Source organism: Diaphorina citri, unplaced genomic scaffold (assembly GCF_000475195.1).
Source record: "Diaphorina citri unplaced genomic scaffold, Diaci psyllid genome assembly version 1.1 scaffold17, whole genome shotgun sequence".
Lineage (NCBI taxonomy): Eukaryota > Metazoa > Arthropoda > Insecta > Hemiptera > Psyllidae > Diaphorina > Diaphorina citri.
This window is the reverse complement of record NW_007377455.1, coordinates 107,787-128,147: the sequence shown is the minus strand read 5'-3', so window position 1 is coordinate 128,147 and position 20,361 is coordinate 107,787. Positions and strand designations below refer to the sequence as shown.

At 32.7% G+C, this 20,361-nt stretch overlaps 2 protein-coding genes and 1 long non-coding RNA gene across 7 annotated transcripts in view; 2 read left to right on the top strand and 1 right to left on the bottom strand.

Moving 5' to 3' along the window:
• Window positions 1–13,833, top strand: part of LOC103507619 (nuclear factor interleukin-3-regulated protein) — a 34,833-nt gene extending 21,000 nt beyond the window's left edge. Inside the window, exons 1-3 of one of the 2 annotated variants that reach the window (XM_026822451.1) lie at window positions 1,971–2,043; window positions 7,798–7,856; window positions 10,630–13,833. In XM_026822451.1, coding sequence (XP_026678252.1) covers window positions 10,651–11,961 — 1,311 coding nt within the window. In that variant the 5' untranslated portion in view covers window positions 1,971–2,043; window positions 7,798–7,856; window positions 10,630–10,650 and the 3' untranslated portion in view covers window positions 11,962–13,833. Of the gene's footprint in view, window positions 1–1,970; window positions 2,044–7,797; window positions 7,857–10,629 lie in introns of those variants that run through there. The other variant, XM_008472117.3, reaches the window with a different exon arrangement.
• Window positions 13,125–15,835, bottom strand: LOC113466773. The gene is made up of 2 exons (XR_003391069.1): window positions 15,207–15,835; window positions 13,125–15,122 (listed from the first exon to the last, which is right to left on the bottom strand). It is a non-coding gene; the product is annotated as an uncharacterized LOC113466773 (long non-coding RNA).
• A 2,861-nt stretch (window positions 15,836–18,696) lies between these two features.
• The window catches only part of LOC103507603 (serine/threonine-protein kinase minibrain), a 22,231-nt gene continuing 20,566 nt past the window's right edge, over window positions 18,697–20,361 (top strand). For 2 of the 4 annotated variants that reach the window (XM_026822426.1, XM_008472098.3), the window contains exon 1: window positions 18,698–18,969. The gene's annotated coding sequence lies outside the window, so the exon portion shown is untranslated. Of the gene's footprint in view, window positions 18,970–20,361 lie in introns of all 4 variants that reach the window. The other 2 variants (XM_008472106.3, XM_026822431.1) reach the window with 2 other exon arrangements.

Genomic DNA, 20,361 nt, shown 5'->3' with positions numbered 1-20,361 from the left:
TAGACATGGATCCATAATGGTATAATCCAAAGTTAGATATCTATAAGTACGTAATGTTTTATTTGAAAAATAAGTTGAAGAAAAGGTGTTAGCTGATAATTATGCAGTAAGAATGCAGACTCTAAGAACCGGGTACTGTATTAGAATATGTTTCCGATAAAGTATTAACATAAAACAAATCGGTAGGAGTTATTGCGGTGTCCACTTTGCCATCCTACGTTGTAAAATCTCATGATGCAATTATCTAAATAAAAATTGCAGAAAATCATCTCATCGGATTCCACGCAGTTCCGGTTTTTTTTGCACATCATGATGATTTTTTTCACGGTATGACGATTCTGAGATCACAGGACAACATGGTATCGATTAAGCTGATACTTGTGTTTTCCTTGTCACATGCATCTTCATTTTTCAAGGTAGGTTCTACCTAAATCCAAACATGCTTATACTCATCTCGTTTTGTAGGTCTTGTAACTACCTATATTTTGTATTTCGAGTGGAAAAATTATCTTTTAGTAATATCTATTACATACTTGGATTTTATTGAAACTCTTTTATGTCATACTTTACCTTAGGTAGGCAGATAAAACTGGGTACATTTTAGAGAGAGCTGTAGTTGTTTACCACATCTACGTATACCGTGGTTAGTTTGACTGCCATTTGTTTCAAATTTGTAGTTTTTCATTTGAAAACATGGTAGATCTTTCTTACCTCTTGGTGCAATTTATCAAATCGGAAAACCATTTATTATGTTCATCATAAACGGAAATCAATCAATCTTTTCAAATCACTTTTTTATGTATCGTGCTGAATTGTTTATCTTGATCTATCCAAACAAAGAATCAAGCGATTAGATAACCAAATCGTCTATTGTGCTCGCTTCAATGATGATCCAATAGATCCATATTGATCTTGATTAGCCTTGATCATGATCTTGAGTTTGTGATCTTTAAATATCGATGACTTCGTCCTGTATTATTAGTTTTTAGGCTTTGTTTTATATTTGGAATCAATTTATCAGATATAATATTTCTCAGTGAAGTTGAACTTTGTTGTTGTGAATAATATTTGTACCTGAGTGAAGAAACTCAATTCTTGTATTTATCTTGTAATCTATTTTGGACTTCAGTCCCCTTATTGCGTCATATTTCATTATTTTTTATTCCTTCCTTTAAACGTGTCATTTATTGGTCTGGGTACAGTAGGTATATTTTCAAAAACTGCTCAGTTGTCCTTAACAGGTTAATATCTATTACGTCTTGTTTTGAAAAACACCGTTTTTGCGTGGATCTCATATATCCCTATACCTGCCTCTTCTCCTACACTGACCAATATTTCTTTGCATTTTCCAATTGCTAGTAGATTCTACCACTTAGCCATTGGATTTCTTCTTTTTCTTTCTTTACCCTGTGCCTCTGAACATATTTTCGTAACTTATTTTTATGTAGGTAGATCTATTCCTGCTTCGTATCAAATTTGCCCCTCATATCAGATAACAGTTTCTAATCTTCTTTCTCAAGTCCATATCTTCTGCCAACACCTTCTTCTGGATCAACGCTCTGCTAACTCGGTTTGCTAATCTCTCAGTTGTCTTAGTATTGAGATAGCTATACAGTATAACTTTCGGTTCAATGTTTCGCGGCTACAATATTTCCAACCGATAGAAACTTACGTAATTTTTTTTTTTTTATCACGTGTGTATAGTTTATTTTTTCAGCTTTCCTTCTAATGCTAATGTTGTATTAGAGTACAATGTTATTGAATCACGTTTTTCATGATTTTTGCTGTGTTTATCGTATCCTTTTTTGTCATTAGTTTCTACTTAGCCCTACGACACATGTGTTGTACTTTTTCGATCTGTTGATTCTATTATTATTTTTTTTATTTTTCTAATATTAAAAATTTTAATTAAAACCGGATTTTCACACATTTTTCATGAAGTTCAATTAAATTTTATACCGATAATTTCCTAGTTTATAAATGTTTGTTGATTTTTTACCTGAAGGTAGCAATATTTTCACTTGTTACTTCGCTTATTCATGCGTAAGTTTATTTCAAACCTTTTTTCTTTCTTTGCTTCTTCAGTATTAAAGGTCTTTTAAGCTTTATTTTCCCCTTCTCAAGAAATTAATAGAATCTGCATTCTTCCCTTAGGCATTTTTTTTTCTTAAGCCTATATTAGAGGAATGTTATACATAATATGTAAATGCAATTTCTTTGTGTTATTATGTCACAACTTTGGTGCTCACTGCAGCATTGTAGGATCTTTCCCTACTCACTGCAGCATTGTAGGATTTTCCCAATATCTCAATAATCCTAAAATCCAATGTTTACCCTACCATGCTGGCACCGGTTGCTATGCGCATTTATATGTCATAGCTACTAGCTCAATAATCCTAACAACCAATGTTTACCTACCATGCTGGCACCGGTCGCTATGCGCATTTACATGTCATAGCTACTATTTCCTCACGAGGCTGAGTGGGCCCCGCAACAGCCAGTCACGGGATCAATCATTTGCATGATACAAATTTCTTGACCCAGCCGGGAATCGAACCCGGGTCTCCCGCGTGCAAGGCGAGTGCAGTGACCACTTCGCCATGGGAGCTGACTAAACATAATATATTTAAATTAATTATTAAATAGTCATCGATAGATTTAATATTTTTAGTTAGTTTGTAATTTTATTATCTACTCGACTTTGTTACACAGGTAGAATACGTAGATAATTAATGTCTGGATTAATACAGTTTTCAAGTCTTCATAACAGGATATTGTGCCCCTAACCTAGGTAAAAAATTGTAAAATTTCCCAAGACCCCGTGTGTATACGTAGATATTTACGTAATAGCTTGAATTCAGCATCTATACGGATTCAGCTATGTAAACTACTCGTAGTATAAGTAGTGCTTGATATGTGTTCGCACGTTTTGCTATTGGGCTAGTAATAAACACGTGCTTCTCTATCCAATGCCACAAGGAGAGAATGTGTGAGTGTGTGGAGTGAATCGCATATTGAAGTGCTAAGAGCTCATCAGTTAATTATGTTGCTCATTGCTCAAGCTGTTGTGAATTTCGTCATTTCATTTATGTCATCGTCATCAAAAGCCTTACCTAATCGCTGGAACTGACTAACAAGGAAACATAATTTTGCGGTGAGACCTACAGTTATCAGTAAATATTATTTCACATGAATGTGTGTCTCGCAATTTATCATACCTGCCTCGGCGTAGTGGTCAGTATGCTCGCCTGGTAAAGAGATGGCGCTGGTTCAGACCCAGCTGAGGCATGAAATTCATCCTGATTTATTTGAGATTTGACCACATAATAACAGATCTCCAAGGGTCAGGTGGTAGAGAACACTCAGTGATTGGTTACCTTCGAACAATCGAAGTAATACCTATTCCCCCGGAACATACATTGCCCCTTAATATAATTCGTATACCTCTTCATAGCACACACCCACTTATCGAGAACTCGAGATCCACATTCTACCATGATCATGATCACACATCACAGGGTTATGAATCATTCCTGGCTGTATTTACCTACTAAAATTACGTACATACAATGTAATAAATGTGTACTCTGTACGGTAATAATTATGTATCATGTAACATTATACCGATCTATAAGCATGTAAATGTAAATCTAGCTACCTAACGTGCTATGTACATGACGGAGTACCCATGTTAGAAATTACTCATTGTACAATAGGAAAACAGTGTTTAAGTTATGGGTGTTTTGCATTTATGTGTAATGATACTTTATTTAAGACCATTTTATGATGGTGAGATTGACTAATAGGTAGAATGTGTAATCGATAATGTTGCGTTGGATGTATAAATATTGATCTAATAGGGTATTAAATGAGTCTGTAACACACTCCTGGGTACTTGTATCTATTGTGATGGATGGTCCTATGATTATGATGTTATAGAATAATTTGCATTAGAGAACATTCAAGGTAGAGTTATCATTTTATCAAGGATCAAATCTTGGCAGGATTGTCAGGACAAGTTTCTTTCAAGAGAAAATTTTCACTGTTTTTATAAAAGTTCCAAATGCAAATTCAGAATGAAAATTGGGACGGTGAAATTCGACATAGCAAATTTATTTGCCCAATAACATTCCTGTCAAAATGTTAATTTTTGATTGTAAACTTTTTCAAGACCTACGTACCTATGTACTATTAGGTAACTTGAATCTTTACAGTCACGATTGAAATTATGGTAATTCTAATAATCTTCGTGAACTAACGTTTTCTTCCACGTGAGACTTACTGTGGATATACAGGAAAACTGACGCTTTGTCTCATATATCTTATCTTTCTAATCTAATCTAAAATCTTAGATTCTATGTTTTACCTATTATTATTATTATTATTATTATTATTATTATTATTATTATTATTATTATTATTATTATTATTATTATTATTATTATTATTATTATTATTATTATTATCATTATTATCATTATTAATTAATGTTTCTAAAATTCCAGCCCTTTAAAATTGTACAAGGAGAAAAAAAAGTTGGTAAAATAAATAGGTACCTACCCAATGTGAAGCCTTGATTAATTTATTCTCATATTAGGTGACCACTTGCAACTTATTTCAAATATTTCCAATTTTCTCGTATTGGAATGATCTGATCTGTATTGTTGATGAAAATCTTTGGATCTCTTTCATTTCAATTAAACCACTCATTTTTGTGAAAAATTAATCCAACATATTTATTTATCTCATTATGGTCATCTAAGATCACTAATTCGAATTATAATGGGTTTCCAAATTGGAAGGTGGTTCTGAATAAATTTTGGATGTTTCTGCCCAAATGTGTACTGAGCGTAGACAGATAGCTAGACACAATCTTTACCTACAGAATTATAATGAGGTTCTTACAACGAAATCTGCAAAAAAAGTAGTTATAATGTAGTTATAGTTATAAAAGCAAAAAAAAAGTTCAAGTAGGTAGTTATAATGAAGCTCTGATTCTGAGCTTCATTATAACTACTTGAACATTATGCACTTGACGAGTACAGCTTGTTCCGAAGGCATTTCCTTCCTGTAAAATGACCAGTCAGTAGATGGTTTGATTATTTCACTACTTTACCTTTAGAAAATGAAATCCCCGTCATATTTGTTGCATCTTGGAAGATTTATGCATGAAAATAAATTTGAGTTCTGACAAGCTGAGTGGGTTTCCATTTTGCGATGATGTTTCATGTGGATGAAAATTAGTTCTGTATTTTTATTAAAATGGATAATTATAGTTGTACACATTAACGTTTGAGACGGACTTGCAAAATTATCCTAATATTTTATGAATTCAACATCGATTAAAACCGATTCTAGTTACCTACCTAATATGGATCTATTACTTAAATCTAAAAGTATCCATAGCATCAGACTTTTAATATTATCAAGAGTTTGAAACTGATTTGATTATCCGAGTAAAATAATTATATCATCACCTTTTCCTCTGGCCATTTCTAACGACTTGACAAGAGGCGCCTAATACACACGCACAGCTCAATTAGAAATGCAAAAATTATTACCTATATGTACGAGTATACAATGTACGTAATAATATTGAATAGTTTCAGCATGCTCCTAAGATTGCTCGAGTACCTCCTATGTTATCAAACATCCTATGTCCATGTCATGTGTACTGCTAACGTAATAATTAAATTACCGATCCGATAGGTATTATGTAGTAAAATATAATTTCAAATCCTTACCTTATCAGTTCTCACGGAACTCGCGTGTCCTCTACACGTGAGATATTGTTACAAACGTGATTCAATTCCTATCAGACAGCGCCAAGTAACAGAGCTTTATTTATAGGTAGGTAGGTACCTAATTTCATCTTTAACCTTCAGTCCTTCCCTGTCGATTTGCTATAGCCGCGCGCCGCGCCGTTTGGGAAGAATTGGGCGATTGAAGTGGGATGTTGATTTCATTGTCAGGAATAGTCTGGATGACCTAGATTTATTGTCTAACGATTTCGATGAAAGTCGGTGCAATTGTTAACCAAAGTTTATGCTTGATCACGAATAGAGGTCACACATATTCTGTAGTGTGAGAACCACCCCAAGATGATTAGGATTTTCATTTCACTTGTTTGTTTGGTCAACCAGTCACCAGTCATCCCATCATAATTATTTATGATGATACTTCCGATGTGTCACAGACCAAGTTTAGTTGCTGATGTGGTCTAGCACGTATCAGGTATCACATTTCATTAGGAATATTTCATTTCAATATCAAGTCACAGTATCTAAGCGTTTGTTTTATTGAGCACAGGACTCGGATTTAGTCCGACGCGATGGTACACAAATCAATCCCAAATTCCTCTGGACAATGAATTTTTTCAAGAGCCTGCTGACTGATAAAGAGTGAAAATAAAATGAGAGCGATAAACAAGAATTATTGGGTGAAGCATTCGCGCAATCTCGCCTTTGATTGTAAAATCATTGGTTACTGATTAGGTGATGTGATAAGGTATATTTATTTATGCCGGCGCGGCGCTAGAAGAATTTCCCCTTGGATCATGTACTCCGAGTGAGGACTGAAAGTGATTGCATTAGTGGTTAATTCCACTGGAGTGCGTCTCAGCCTCATAAAACGTGAATGATGCTGGTTGACGCAATGAGGAAAAACGATGGAAATTAAATCCAAGCGCACAGAATGGGTGGGTATTATCGAATCGTAAGACAGGCTTTGTTATCATTTATATTGTGGTATCAAGAGACAAATCGAAGCATTCAATTTTAAGCACTTAATCATTTATGTCGCTAGTACCTACGGTCCTACACTTATTCTATGAGACTATATTACGTACCTATGAATGCACCGTAATACATACAATACTTTGGTAAATATAGTGTAAAAATAAACAGGGGGTTTTCCTGTGTAATAAACTGATGTATCAACAAGAGAGCACGTTGTATTCTTAACACCTTCAGCCGCTACAAATTTTAACATCACCTTTTTTAGGTGTTTAGGTGTATTTAATTAGCTATGATGTTAGACACCTATCTTTAGTCTCCCGCCCTTCGTCTTTCTAATCTTAAACCACAAATATTTTTTTTACCATCGATAAAATAAATAATATACTTATTGACAGAACAATAACGTCTCACATGTCTTGATTATCTTTTGAGGAACGAAGATAATGGCAAAGGAAAAGTTATCCTTCTAGGTTAAAACAATTACCAACCTATTTATATCTGACATTATTAGAATTAATTTAATTATAATTGTTCAATAAAGTTAATATTCATTCCATTTTAATTGCTCAAGTTATTCATATCATATTAATAGTTCTTCAGATGAGAAATAATATTATGTATAGGTACGCGGGGTTACCCGTCTTTTGTACGGGAAGGGAGGGAGTTTGTATCGATCGATAATATTGATTATTTATCGATCGATATAATCACTGCACACCACGACCTTAACTCACTCATCAGGTTTCTAGTTACCTATACCTAATATACTTATGGCCATTTTAGGCATATTTTTAAAAGCACCGAGCCGCTAATTCTAAGCAATGCACAGACAAATTTTCACTTTCCTTATCCTATAATAAGGAAAGTAATGTATTCGGTCAAATTTTTTGATTGGCACTACCAAAACGCGTTTTGAGATGTAGAGCCTAAATCCGAAGTTTCAGCCATTGGTCCATGGGTTTCCGTCTGTAAACAAAATATCTCGATAACGGTAAGAGCTAGAGACTTGTTTATTTATACAGATGGATTTATTTCATTTTAACTTTTCCTCATGTTTCAGATTGAATGTCAGGAAGAAGTCGTAAACTCCTAGGATGGTGTGAAATCATCTCATAGCATGTAAGTAATATACTCGTATATGTTACGGTTATACATTTGATAAATCTATGGAGGTAATAAGACACAAATGGAAAAGTCTAATCACACAAAAAGGCTGCTATGAAATTAGTGTCTCCATTTAATACGAAAGAATCTCTTCTGTTCTTTTTACTTTCTACGTGTAGTAGGTACATAAATAATTCTTTACTAATTCTACTTGTAATAAATGTAAATACCTTAAACACTACAAAACCTCAATACCGAATAGACCTAGAGAGGCGAGAGGATTTCCGAGAAAAGTCTTGTTGTCATATTGAATTACAATGCTGACTGATAGATTTCATTTCCTTGCTTATCAAATCAAAATCGATTAGGCATTCAATAAATTGAAATGTACTTGATGAATTATCAGCTCTATCATTGCACCTCTTAGTCGTATTACTGTCATGGTCTAGTATAACACTATCAAGACCCATTTAGATTAGTGTTATTAAAAAATGTTCTCAATTACCTTCCTAGTGGAAAACAATGCGATTCCCACTACGCAAAAACTGCGATACCTACATACCCAACACAATTAGATGTACTATAAAAATTTAGACGGTGAACAAAATTTTAGTTGACTTTGAGATGCTAATAAATTAATGATCCAAGTGTCCAACCTAAGTGGAAAACAATACCGCCTTCGTATGGAGTACTTAAACTACGCAGACCAACAATACCAGGAAAAATTGTACAATTGATTAGGTACCTAGACAAAACAGACCTATTTTCCATCTACTAGATACCTACTACATCCTTTTTGACGATATTGAACACCAAAAATAGAAACTATGCTCGTAAAACCCAAAGCAAAGTACGGCCTTATCTTATCTCCCTACTGGAGATAAGAAAATAAAGAAGTATAGTATGAAGGAAATACATAGCAGTCGTAGATATTGGTTGTTTATTTACAAATAAAACTGCAGTGGTGTGGATTAAGGAAGGTGACATTTGAGGAAATAAAATAAATACCTAATAAAATTATAACAGACCCTTGATTGATAGGTGACTTACTAGGTGAGATCAGTGCCTGAAGCTTTCTTTGCTGCCTAACTCAAAGAACCCTCTATCATTGTAGTAATTAAAATTTCGAATTTTAATAAACAAATACCTGAGTTTGCTCTCCTTTTTACAAGCACAGCTCAATAGTATCCTAGGTTAACACATTTAAAACTTTTCTCATAATTGTTCGAATATAAGTCATAAATTATTTACATAGTATTAATTTTATATCTTGTGTCAAATAATCAAATTAGTGGAGACGCCAGAAACACAATAGTATTAGTTCCGTGCGTCAAATTAGTGGAGATGCCAGAATCACCACTCCTTGGTGGATGTGCCAACGCACACGAATAAAGCGGCATTAGGTATAGACGCTAGTTTTATTTCAAGTTTCATCTGTAGATAGTAGGTACTCCTTAACTTACCTATACAAAGTATAAATTCTATTTGAATAAATAATAATTTTCATGAAAATTACCTACGTACCTTTGTGAATGGGCTTCCTGTTCTACAAGTATGTCAAAAAAAATTAAATAAAGTACTTAGATACTAGTATTATTAGCAATAATATTAGTACTTAGATACAATAATATTATACCAGCAATAATATTATTGAAATCTCTTCTGAATAGTTCAAACACATATTACTTTGTTAAGGTAAACAAGTTCATTAGAAACGTTGAATTGGAAGGACGTTGAGTAACTCTTTGAGAGCAACAATTGATTTTCCCACATTTTTCATCCTTCAAAAGAATCTTTTTAATACATCATTCAGTTATTTGAATTGTTTGATGTTACTGTAGGTACATGTTTTAAGTCTGCACATTTTCAATAATTATGTAGGTACCCAATAAATCTAACCATCTAATAAACTAATAATAATGATGTTATATTAGGCAGATATTGGTATCTACCTCGAAGTATTCCTGGTTTCCCAAACTATAATTTATATTAACTTACCGAGTACCTATCTAAAAAACAATCTAGTATACTAGTATTTACCTGAAAAATAAATATAATATGGTATAATAAAATTTCACTTTTAAACTTTTCTAATGACTAATTTTCTATTGAAATTTGGAATGTATCCAATTTCCTTTCTAGGTAAAATGGGCTCATGGCCTCAATAGTCACACTCAAAGTGAATAGGTAACCTACCTATACTTTTAAACAGGTATTATCTGATTTAATTTTTTGTTCTTGAAATTTCCATTGAACTCATGATCATTTAGATTAAAGTCTAGTGTCTCGCACCTAATGAGTAGGTATGTATCTTAACTGAGTGATGTCGATGACTAATGAAATCTAAACTGCATCACTACATATTGGCTCGTTTCATAATTTATAGACATTATCTATACACTTTGAATGATAAGAATTAATAGACACATACACAGCCTTACTGATAACATAGTTAGAGCATCTGAATATAGGGCCGAATCTACGAAATATTATACAGGTATAGAGGTTTACTTTAGAATTTCATAACTCCTCAGGTATTACTTTGTTATTGTTTACTTTTCCAATCAGGACAGATTAACGTGAATACCAGGTCTACGTGCAACTTGCTAGTTGATACCTATATGTATTATTATACTATATGTATCAGCCAACTTTGAGTCTCACCTCATTTTATTCTCCCGTTTTCAAAATGTTAAAACATGGAAGGAAGAAGAATCATTATTTATAATAAAATTGCTAACCTCTTATGGGATTTTCAACAATTTTATTGTTTATATTTTTGTTTCAGGTGTGAACATCACTCAAAAGGATGGTGGCAGAATACATAAACGAAAAGAATAAGCAAGTTCACCGCATTCCCTTGGGAAATATGCCCGAGAGTCACAAGATTAACGCCATAAACCATGGATCTTCCAATGGGCAATCACATGCCAGTCAGTTCTGCTCGAATGAGAATTCCATGGCGGGTCCTATCTCTCCTACAGGATCCACTGAGTCAGTGTCATACATGGAGAATTACCTCCCTGGCTTTGATCTAGCGGGACATCTCCAGAGAAAAGAAATTTTCTCTCAAAGGAAACAACGAGAATTTATACCTGATAACAAGAAAGATGAAAGTTATTGGGACAGGCGGAAAAGAAACAACGAGGCCGCAAAGAGATCTAGAGAGAAAAGGAGGTTCAATGACATGATTCTTGAACAGAGGGTCGTAGAACTGAGCAACGAAAATCATATTCTAAAAGCCCAGCTAGCAGCTATCAAAGATAAGTTTGGAATCAATGGAGAGAGTATGGTGAATGTAGATCAAGTCATGGCATCCTTGCCATCTACTGAGCAAGGGCTAACCATTCCCAAGCGGTCTAAACTGTCCCCTGGTGCTCCCCCTACGTCTAGTATGATGTACTCCCCTAATGTCAGTCCTATCCCTCCGCCTGTTCTTTACTCAAACTCATCTCACGAGATTTACTCGCAGAATAATGGTCATCACCATGATAACGAGTTACCACCGTATAATAATTCCTCGGATAATTATAACGCCTTCCCGTTCTCGCCCGTGCTTCCTCCTATTAATCCACCAGTATTTGAATCTTCTAGTAACATCGTGCTCAACTTGAGTCGGAATCGAGGCAAAGTCAAGTCCAGGCATAAATCCGTTTCCTCCAACAGCCCGCGTGATAGCGACAACGAAGAGTCAGTTCATGTACCTCTTATATTCTCTGTCAATTCTTCTTCAAATAATTCAGGTCTGCCTCATAAATTGAGGCACAAAATTCATTTGAACGAAAAAGATATTCCCACCTCAACTAGCGTTCCTGTACAAAGTATCAAACAGGAACCAGAGTCACGAGCAACACCACCTTGGGATACGGAAGGAAGCAGTGATGAAAGGGATTCAGGGATTTCCATAGGGCAAGATTGGGGTGTCATTCGGCAGAACGTAACTCATCAACCTTCCTCCCCTCCCAGCGCTGCTGCACCAATAGAAACACCTCACGATTCTAGATTACAATCAGAAGTGGCTCGCCTTGTCTCAGAAGTAGAGAATCTCAAAAACTTTTTAACCCTAAAGCCATCTCCTAGTGCTACTCCTCCGACTAAATCAAATATACCAGTCAAATAGAAAATACCTAACTGATCTTTAGGTTTGGTCTTAAAATTCTTTCCACTAAAATTAATTCCCCTCCCATTTTTTTAATGAAAAAAAAATCATTATAATTGTGTCTCCTGTCTAATGTGATTAAATTCGGAAATGTCTCTTGTCCATCCCTCTAAAACAAATTAAATTTTGGGTTTTGTCAGAACCACAATAAATCGCCATAATAGTACATAATTATTATTATAATCACTCCAATATAGGTAATATAGGTACATAAACACATTTAGCTATTAAGCTGTTCAGTTCAACTTTACTTAAAACAACTATTCCTTCAAGTGGGTGAGGGAGTAAGTTGAGTAGGTATATAGTTGTTTTCACCATTCTATGGATAAGTAATAGGTAAAATAGGGGTCAATCGGAATTGACTAAAATACCTACCTAGTCCAAATCTCGTTAATAAAATGAATGTGTCTTTGGAGTTCCACAGTCTACACTACTAATCATAACAATCAGGCAAATCAAATCATAGTGTATCAACATGGGTACTTCCATTTTGTATTTTTTAATAATACTAAATGCATAGAAAACATAATTATTATTACAAGTAATTAAATTTTTCATGGCTATAACTGTAAGGTCGTAAAGAACTTTACTTGAACAATAGGCTTATGTCACATTGTGTAACCCATAGCCAATAGAGTTGCGCTTCAAAATCTGATATAAATGGAACACTTGTCTCTTTGGTTGTTTATGATGTCTACTGCCAACTAATCTCCATTATCAGAATCGTTCATTTGGTTTTCCATTCCCATCAGGAATTATTATGAAAGTAACCTTGTCGGGCATCCTTAGATATGAACAGGAGTTTGGATTCCTGCTGATGTGCTCCTTTTCTATCACAGTAAAAAAAGAGCATAAAATGCATTTGATTGGCTGTTTTCAACAGGATTTCAATTGATTTCAACATTTTGTCTAGGGGAAATTTCGTCGGACTATTCATTTATGATACCTAGGTATTTATTTGTTTCACAGTATTTTGGTTTGTCTTACAAAGCTTGATTATATTTTTCTCCGAGTTTTAGCAAATCACAAATCTCCTTATTTATTTCTGTTTAAATTATTAAGTAAAATGATAACTTTCAGTCTCATCTCGGCTGTTTTGTAAACTTTTTTTTAACCCGCTTGTATTATTTTTATTTATTTGTACAGTTTCTATTGTTATTTATTTTATTTATTTACTGTGTAAATTTTTTGTTATAGTTTTGTTATAAGAAGGAATAAAATGAGTTTAAATCACAATTCTCGATTTTTTTGCTTCAAACAAGAAAACTGTAATTTGCATTTCCCTTACGCTTAAAATTGTAGAGTTCAGTTTATAGCTTTATGAAAGATAGGTATCTAATAGGTAATAATATCTAATTATTTATAACATTGTAGGTACCCTTCTACGGGTGATTTATACCTATATACATAGTGACGAAGCATTAAAATCTCGTGCCTAAGTAATACTGCAACTAATTTCATCCTAGTCATTTCTAGAATAATATATCTATTCTCTCTCCCTCTCTCTTCTCTCTCTCTCTCTCTCTCTCTCTCTCTCTCTCTCTCTCTCTCTCTCAATGCATAGGAAAACTTGAAGAAGGACAAGCTAAAAGAATGACCTTTGTTTAGAAATAATGTCCATTTCAATTATTGAATATTAACTGCATTTAGCATTGCAATCGCCATTATTTCAACCTTTTGATAGGAGGATGTGACAGTAAAAATGTTAAGGAAAACGGGTCGGTCTACATTCTGTGCCAAGATATATGTAGCTCTAAGCTCTAACTTGTACTTTGATAAATTTCCGAAGTATGAGTTCACTCAGAATAGGCTTTATGATAGTGGAAATGGTCACGATTCTGTTTTCTGTATCTTGCTGTCGGATCTGTGAGTATCTTGACTAGTAGAGTGTCATCTCTTCTGAGGACATTGCAAATCCTTTTGATCTCTTTCAAATAGTATACCCATTTGACTTATTACTTTTTTCAATGTCAAGAACTGATGGATATTCAAGTTTTAAACTGTTTATTTGGTGTACTGCTTTACAATGCCAAAATTGTCGCAAGATGTAATTTTTCCACTTGAAATTATGATTCGAACTCATTTTCTTTCCTTTGTTTGTGTATTTTCAAATATTTATTTGTGTTAATATAAAATAATGATATTATAATTAAATTATTATTATCATTTCGGTTATTTGTAATTTACAGTCACGTATGTATATTTTAAAAGAACGACTAAGCTTGTAAATTTTTATAAATTGCATTTTGTTTAACACCTAGTTATTTGTCAATAAAATTGAAGAAAATTAAAATAATCATAAATAGGTACCCTATCTGATAACTATTTTCTTCTATATAGGTAACATATACTAGTATGTATACTTATAGAATATTGTATACTAAAAATTAAAACAAGTCTGAATATAAGAATAATAATTTATGACTTTCAATTAAAACAGGAAGAAAAATTACAGCTGATCAATTACATACATAGGTATAGTTATTATTATTTTTTCAACATTTTTATTCCAACCACTTTTGTTCACATAACTTGGATGTTTGGCATAGAGCCTTGTAGTCATCTTTCATAAGCCGAAATCAAGTTTGTTAATTTCATTAGCACTTCCTTTTGAAAAAAAAAAATAAATATTGTGTGCCTTGATAGTATTGAATTTTATCTACCAATTTAAGAACATTTTATTGATTTATAATCAGTTGATATAATATCTATATTTAATGAAATTGTAAACATCTATGTAGGAAAATTTTATGCTTTTTCTTCCGAAACTCCTAGAAATTCTCACATCAGCGTCAGTTAAATATGTTCATAGGTAGATACAATTTTATGACTTTTTTTCTTTTTTACCCTCACTGTCTAAAGATAGAAAGATACCTATTTGATTTTTTGTTATTATTCAATAGTTCAATGATACCCACTGCAATTTTTTCTATAATTATTCTGAAAATTTTAGATAATAAATAATTTATGATTATATTACGATAAATCTCAAACAAATTATATTTTTATAAAATATTTTCAAAGTAGGTATATTTTTATACTTACATTCAATATTTTTTTTTATTTGTTTCCTTTAAGTTGAGATTATTAAATTGTTATGCGTTATGTAAATACTTTTCTACCTACTCCTTTTACATTGACGTTCCATTTAAATTCATTCCTATTCTGATAATGTAGAGTAAGAATTTATGTAAATACTTTTCTACCTACTCCTTTTACATTGACGTTCCATTTAAATTCATTCCTATTCTGATAATGTAGAGTAAGAATATTAATTATCTAGATACCTGCGAGTACTCGCATAAGTCAAGTTTCGGTGAAAGAAAGTCCTATTGCAACACAACCTAATAAATCTTCAAAAGACAATACAACTACCTGGTATGAATATTTTCTCGTTCAGAAACTCTTTCCATGGACGGTACCTATGCTGTCTAAATCTATGAACTGGAAATATACAAATTGGATAATGCTCTTGGAGTGTTATTTCAATATCTGTTTATAATTATTCTTTCATATTCTTTAAACGTCTGTAAAGGTACATTTGATCACGCTTCACCCTTCAAATATTAATTAGACTCTGATCTACTTATGTAGGTAGGTATAAATCTAAAATTTCAGTGTATAAAGAAACCTATAAATAAGTAAATAATAAATTGTTGAAATATTTAAAATTATAAATAGTTAGGCAGACATTCAAAAATAACTGTAGGTAGTGAAAATACTGTTGTGTTGTGGAAAGTTTGTGATAGTGCAGAAATTAATATTGTTAAACTTTGTATAGAGAACGAGAGAATTGTTTTAGTAGTATTATTATGATAATAAAAATGTATATTTAAAAAAATCTCTCCCTCTTTCTCTTAGTTCCTCTGTCTTTCTTCTTATTCTCCCTCATTCTCTGTCTCTCCTTATTTCATCTTTCTCTCTTCGTTCCTCTGTCTCTCTCCCCGTTTCTCTTCCTTCTCCCTCCTTTCGCTCTTTCCCTTCTATTTTCTTTCTCTGTCCACATAAAAGTCTAGGCCCATTATCAATACAGGGACGTGCACAAAAAAAGAGCGAAGAGAGAGAGAGAGAGATAAAAAAAGAAAGGGAGAGAAAGGAAGAGAGAGAGAAAAAAAATAAAGAAAGGCTGAGAGAGAAGAAAGATGAGCGTGATGAATAAAGGATAGAAGAAAAGGAGAGATATTAAAAAAAAGGAATCAATTTATTTAAAGTATGCAATATATATAATATATATACATAATAAATTATTTAAAAGATACCTACGTTTAAATCAGAGTAAATAATATTTATTATTCAAAATTCTTTGTTTAGGTTTTATACATTTTTGTATATTTATTAAAATGAATTATATAAATGTTGGTAGTAGCTCCAGTGTAATCTTATTTTAAGATTAGAACTTTTTGTTTTTATTTCTTCATTTTAACATGAACATTATTATTGAAATGTGAAAATTTTATCTTACACACAGCATCATACGAATTACATTTTATGTAACAAATTACCTACCAATTTCTAATATCCATATTTAAAGTGGTTCAAATAAGCCTTTCATGGTACACTGGTGCTCTATCTTTCCTCTGTATTTTTTGTTTTAATTTATTTTTTCTCTGATGACCTTTGTAGAAGACTCAGTAATTTATAAAGGACACTTGGGAGGTGTTGAAAGTCATATTATTTTGATCACTTTACTCTCTAACCGCTTATGGGTATCATTGACAAGGCAATACGTACCTATACATTTTCAATGTGAAAACTTCTATACCCAATGCCTATACTTTTCCAATGATATAACTACTTAGGTACCTATCTAGGTTAAAGCGGATTTCAAGATCTCCCTGAGGCCTTTATCCATGATTGAGTCTACCTCACTGTAAGCAATTCGACTTTCTCAAACTTATATAAACTTATTTGAAAATCACTCCTTCTCTTCTCTTTAATTGTAATTTTTTATTCAAAATACATTTAAAAGTATATTAAATTATATTAATAAAATTAAAACTTTGATTTATTTACCTCTTATTTTTATTCGCAGGTACCTACCTATCATGTTTCAGAAAATGAGATCATCCTACCTCTAGTCAAAGGGAATAAATTCTTAGACGGTGGTAATATATCTTTTAGGAATATATACATAAACAATCAGGAGACTGAAATGTAGTTTGAGCTAAAGACGAAATTTATTTACTTACCTAAGTGTTGACCATAAATGGGGAAAAAGACTGCCAAAATTGAAGTGATAGACAGAGGACACATGGTGAAATTAAATTAGCCATGATTATAGGTACAATGAGTGAAGTAGTAGATTATTATTTACAGTAGAAATTAGGGCTCATTACAAAAGTTCAAAAAAAAAAATCCCTTATCACAACCTCTTCGTAGTCAGTAGGTACGGTACCTAATAGAACAGGGGTTTCCAACTTCCATGTGTATGCGGGCCACAAGCTACATTGGGAGGTACTTCGCGGGCCACATATTGTAGGACCCCCCCCTCTTCCAACTTTTCAGAAATCCAGTTCGATCGAATATTTGAGCGCCGCAGGCGAAATTTGTTAAAAAGTATTCTCCTAATTCTAGCTTAACACTAAAGAGGGTCAGTTTCTGACTCAATGATAACTACACTGTAGGTAAGTTTGTACAAATCCCAAAAAGCCACATGTGGCCCGCGGGCCGCTAGTTGGAAACCTCTGTAATAGAAAGTAAGAACTGTACATGGCACATTGCATAATCAAAATAGTTGTCAGGCTTTCATAAGAAATATCCTGCATACAAATCCTAAGGAAATTTTTAGAAGATAGTGGAATAGGTCCATTTTTTCAAAATTGAGAAATGGGTGGAAAAACAGAAATAATAAAATTATAAAATAAATAAATATATATATATATAAAAATGTAATGTGTAGGTATGTATGTAATGTGAACTTGTAACCCTTTTTGGCTTAGGTACTTGGTATTAACAAGAAATGTATGCTTAATTTCATTAGTAGGTATAAATTTAATTTGTATCTATACAATATATAGTAGTAAATCTGTCCTGGGACAGGTACCACCGTGAACTTCAACTTTTCTGATTCATGATCCTCTTCTCCATCTTTCACGATCTTGTGCTTCTTCCTTTATTTCTTGAAAAGTCTTTCCCTGCAAGATGTCGGTCAGCATTCCGAATTTCTTCCTTCCTCTTGATCTTGTTCCTTCTCTTTCACCTTCCATTATTCTTCTCTGTATACAGTCTCTTCTTAATATATGTCCCAGTCAGCTTCTTTTTCTCTTCTTTATAGTTCTCAGAATGCTCCTTTCTTCTCCAACTCTTCTCAAAACTTCTTCATTTCGTAATTTATCTGACAACTTGATGTTTTTTTATCCTTCTTCATAACCATATCTCAAAACTCTCCAAATATGTTTCTTCTTTCTTCCTCATCATCCATGTCTCAGATCCATACAGCACCACACAGACCACACTCCAGATGTAACACTTTGCAAATCTCTTTCTTAATTAAAGCGGGTAATTTCAAAAATAAAAAAGTAGTCTTGATGAAAAGAATGAGCAAAAAGTCCTACAAGTTGAGTTTTAACCTTTTTGCTGAAACAGTAGACTTCATAATTGAATTTTTTTCCTCTTTAGAAGTGTAGTTCAAAAATGAATTTTGTTGAAACACATCCAAAAATTTAAAATTAACGTCAAAAAGTTGCGTAATAAAATTATTTTTTCACTTTACAAAACACCCGTTAGGAGCGCGCTCATCAGTGCAGTGACAGTCTGCCATGTTTTTAAGTTTTCAACTTTTTACTTTATTATTTTTTACGTGAACTTGCCAGGGTGTGAGATATTTGTCAATCTGTTATAAATTTTATTAAATTAATTTTTGGTGTTTCTTGCAATTAAATTGTGTAATTAACTATCTTCTATTGAGTATTCAATCATCATTAAAAGTGTTTTGTGTTTCACTTGTTTGTACATAGGTAAACCTCCACGGTAATTCAACTCTACTTTGTAAATGGGAGCTCAGAGTGTATCATCAATTCATCACACATTTAACTTGATTTTACATTCTATTATTAAATATTATAGGCATTAACTAGCATTAAATTTATTTTTATTTACAATATACTTCTAGATAGGTTGATTTGTAAAACAAATGCAAACTAAAATAGTGTCCAACGCAGTGTTATCTAAGCCATGCTGAATGCACATCTTCTGTTAAACAAGAAGACATTGGTTTGTTATTGTACCTACCTTTCCTATATTTTATTGCTCTTTAGAATCATAATCCTGACATGATTAACCAAGAAAGTGTTCTTTTCTTGAACAGAAAAAATAGTGAAATATTTATCATTTTGAATTCTTACCTAGTTGAAAGCAAACATTTTACCATTGTTGAAATTTTTTGCCAGACCCTTTACCGCACTTCAGCTTTCAAGAATGCAATAGGGGTGTAAGATATTTTACTAATTACCTATAATGCTTTCACAAAATAGGAGGTAGTGGTTTAGTAGTACTGACAATGAAATAACACTATAAATTGTCTGGAGAAAAGAAAATATTTGTTTTATGTATGTAATGTGAACTTGTAACCCTTAATTTCATTAGTAGGTATAAATTTAATTTGTATCTATATACAATATATAGTAGTAAATCTGTCCTGGGACAGGTACCACTGTGAACTTCAACTTTTCCGATTCATGATCCTCTTCTCCATCTTTCACAAGCTTTCAAGAATGCAATAGGGGTGTAAGATATTTTACTAATTACCTATAATGCTTTCACAAAATAGGAGGTAGTGGTTTAGTAGTACCTACTGACAATGAAATAACACTATAAATTGTCTGGAGAAAAGAAAATATTTGTTTTGGAGTGTAACTGAAGGTAGTTTTTAGGCTTGGAATGTTAAAAAAAAAGAACTGTCCAAAATTCTTCTTTTTCTTTGCCTTTTCAGACGGGGTAGGTGTTTTCTATCAGCCTCTCAATCAGCCCTAACAAGGGTGATTGCTTTGGGCTGACATTTGGTTTTGGCTACAAATTTTCCGAGTGGATGCCCTTTGCAGCTATTTCTTTAGCAACGGAAATTTGGGCTGGTACTTATACTCCCTGTTCAAAGTCCCCTAGCCAAACAGTAAAATATGATATATGTCTCCCTTCTATTCACATTATATTTGTAGCCTTCATGAAAAAAAAAAAGATCTTTTTGTCAGCTTTTTTGTCACATTTTTTGCCTGTAAGGTGCTTTAACCCTAGCTAGTAGGATATTTGCACTAACTCCTCTTTAGAACACTCCTGAAGCAATTATTTTCCCTTCTATAGACAATTTATAACATTTTTTTTTTTTTTTTTTTTTTTTTTTTTTTTTTTTTTTTTTTTTTTTCTTTT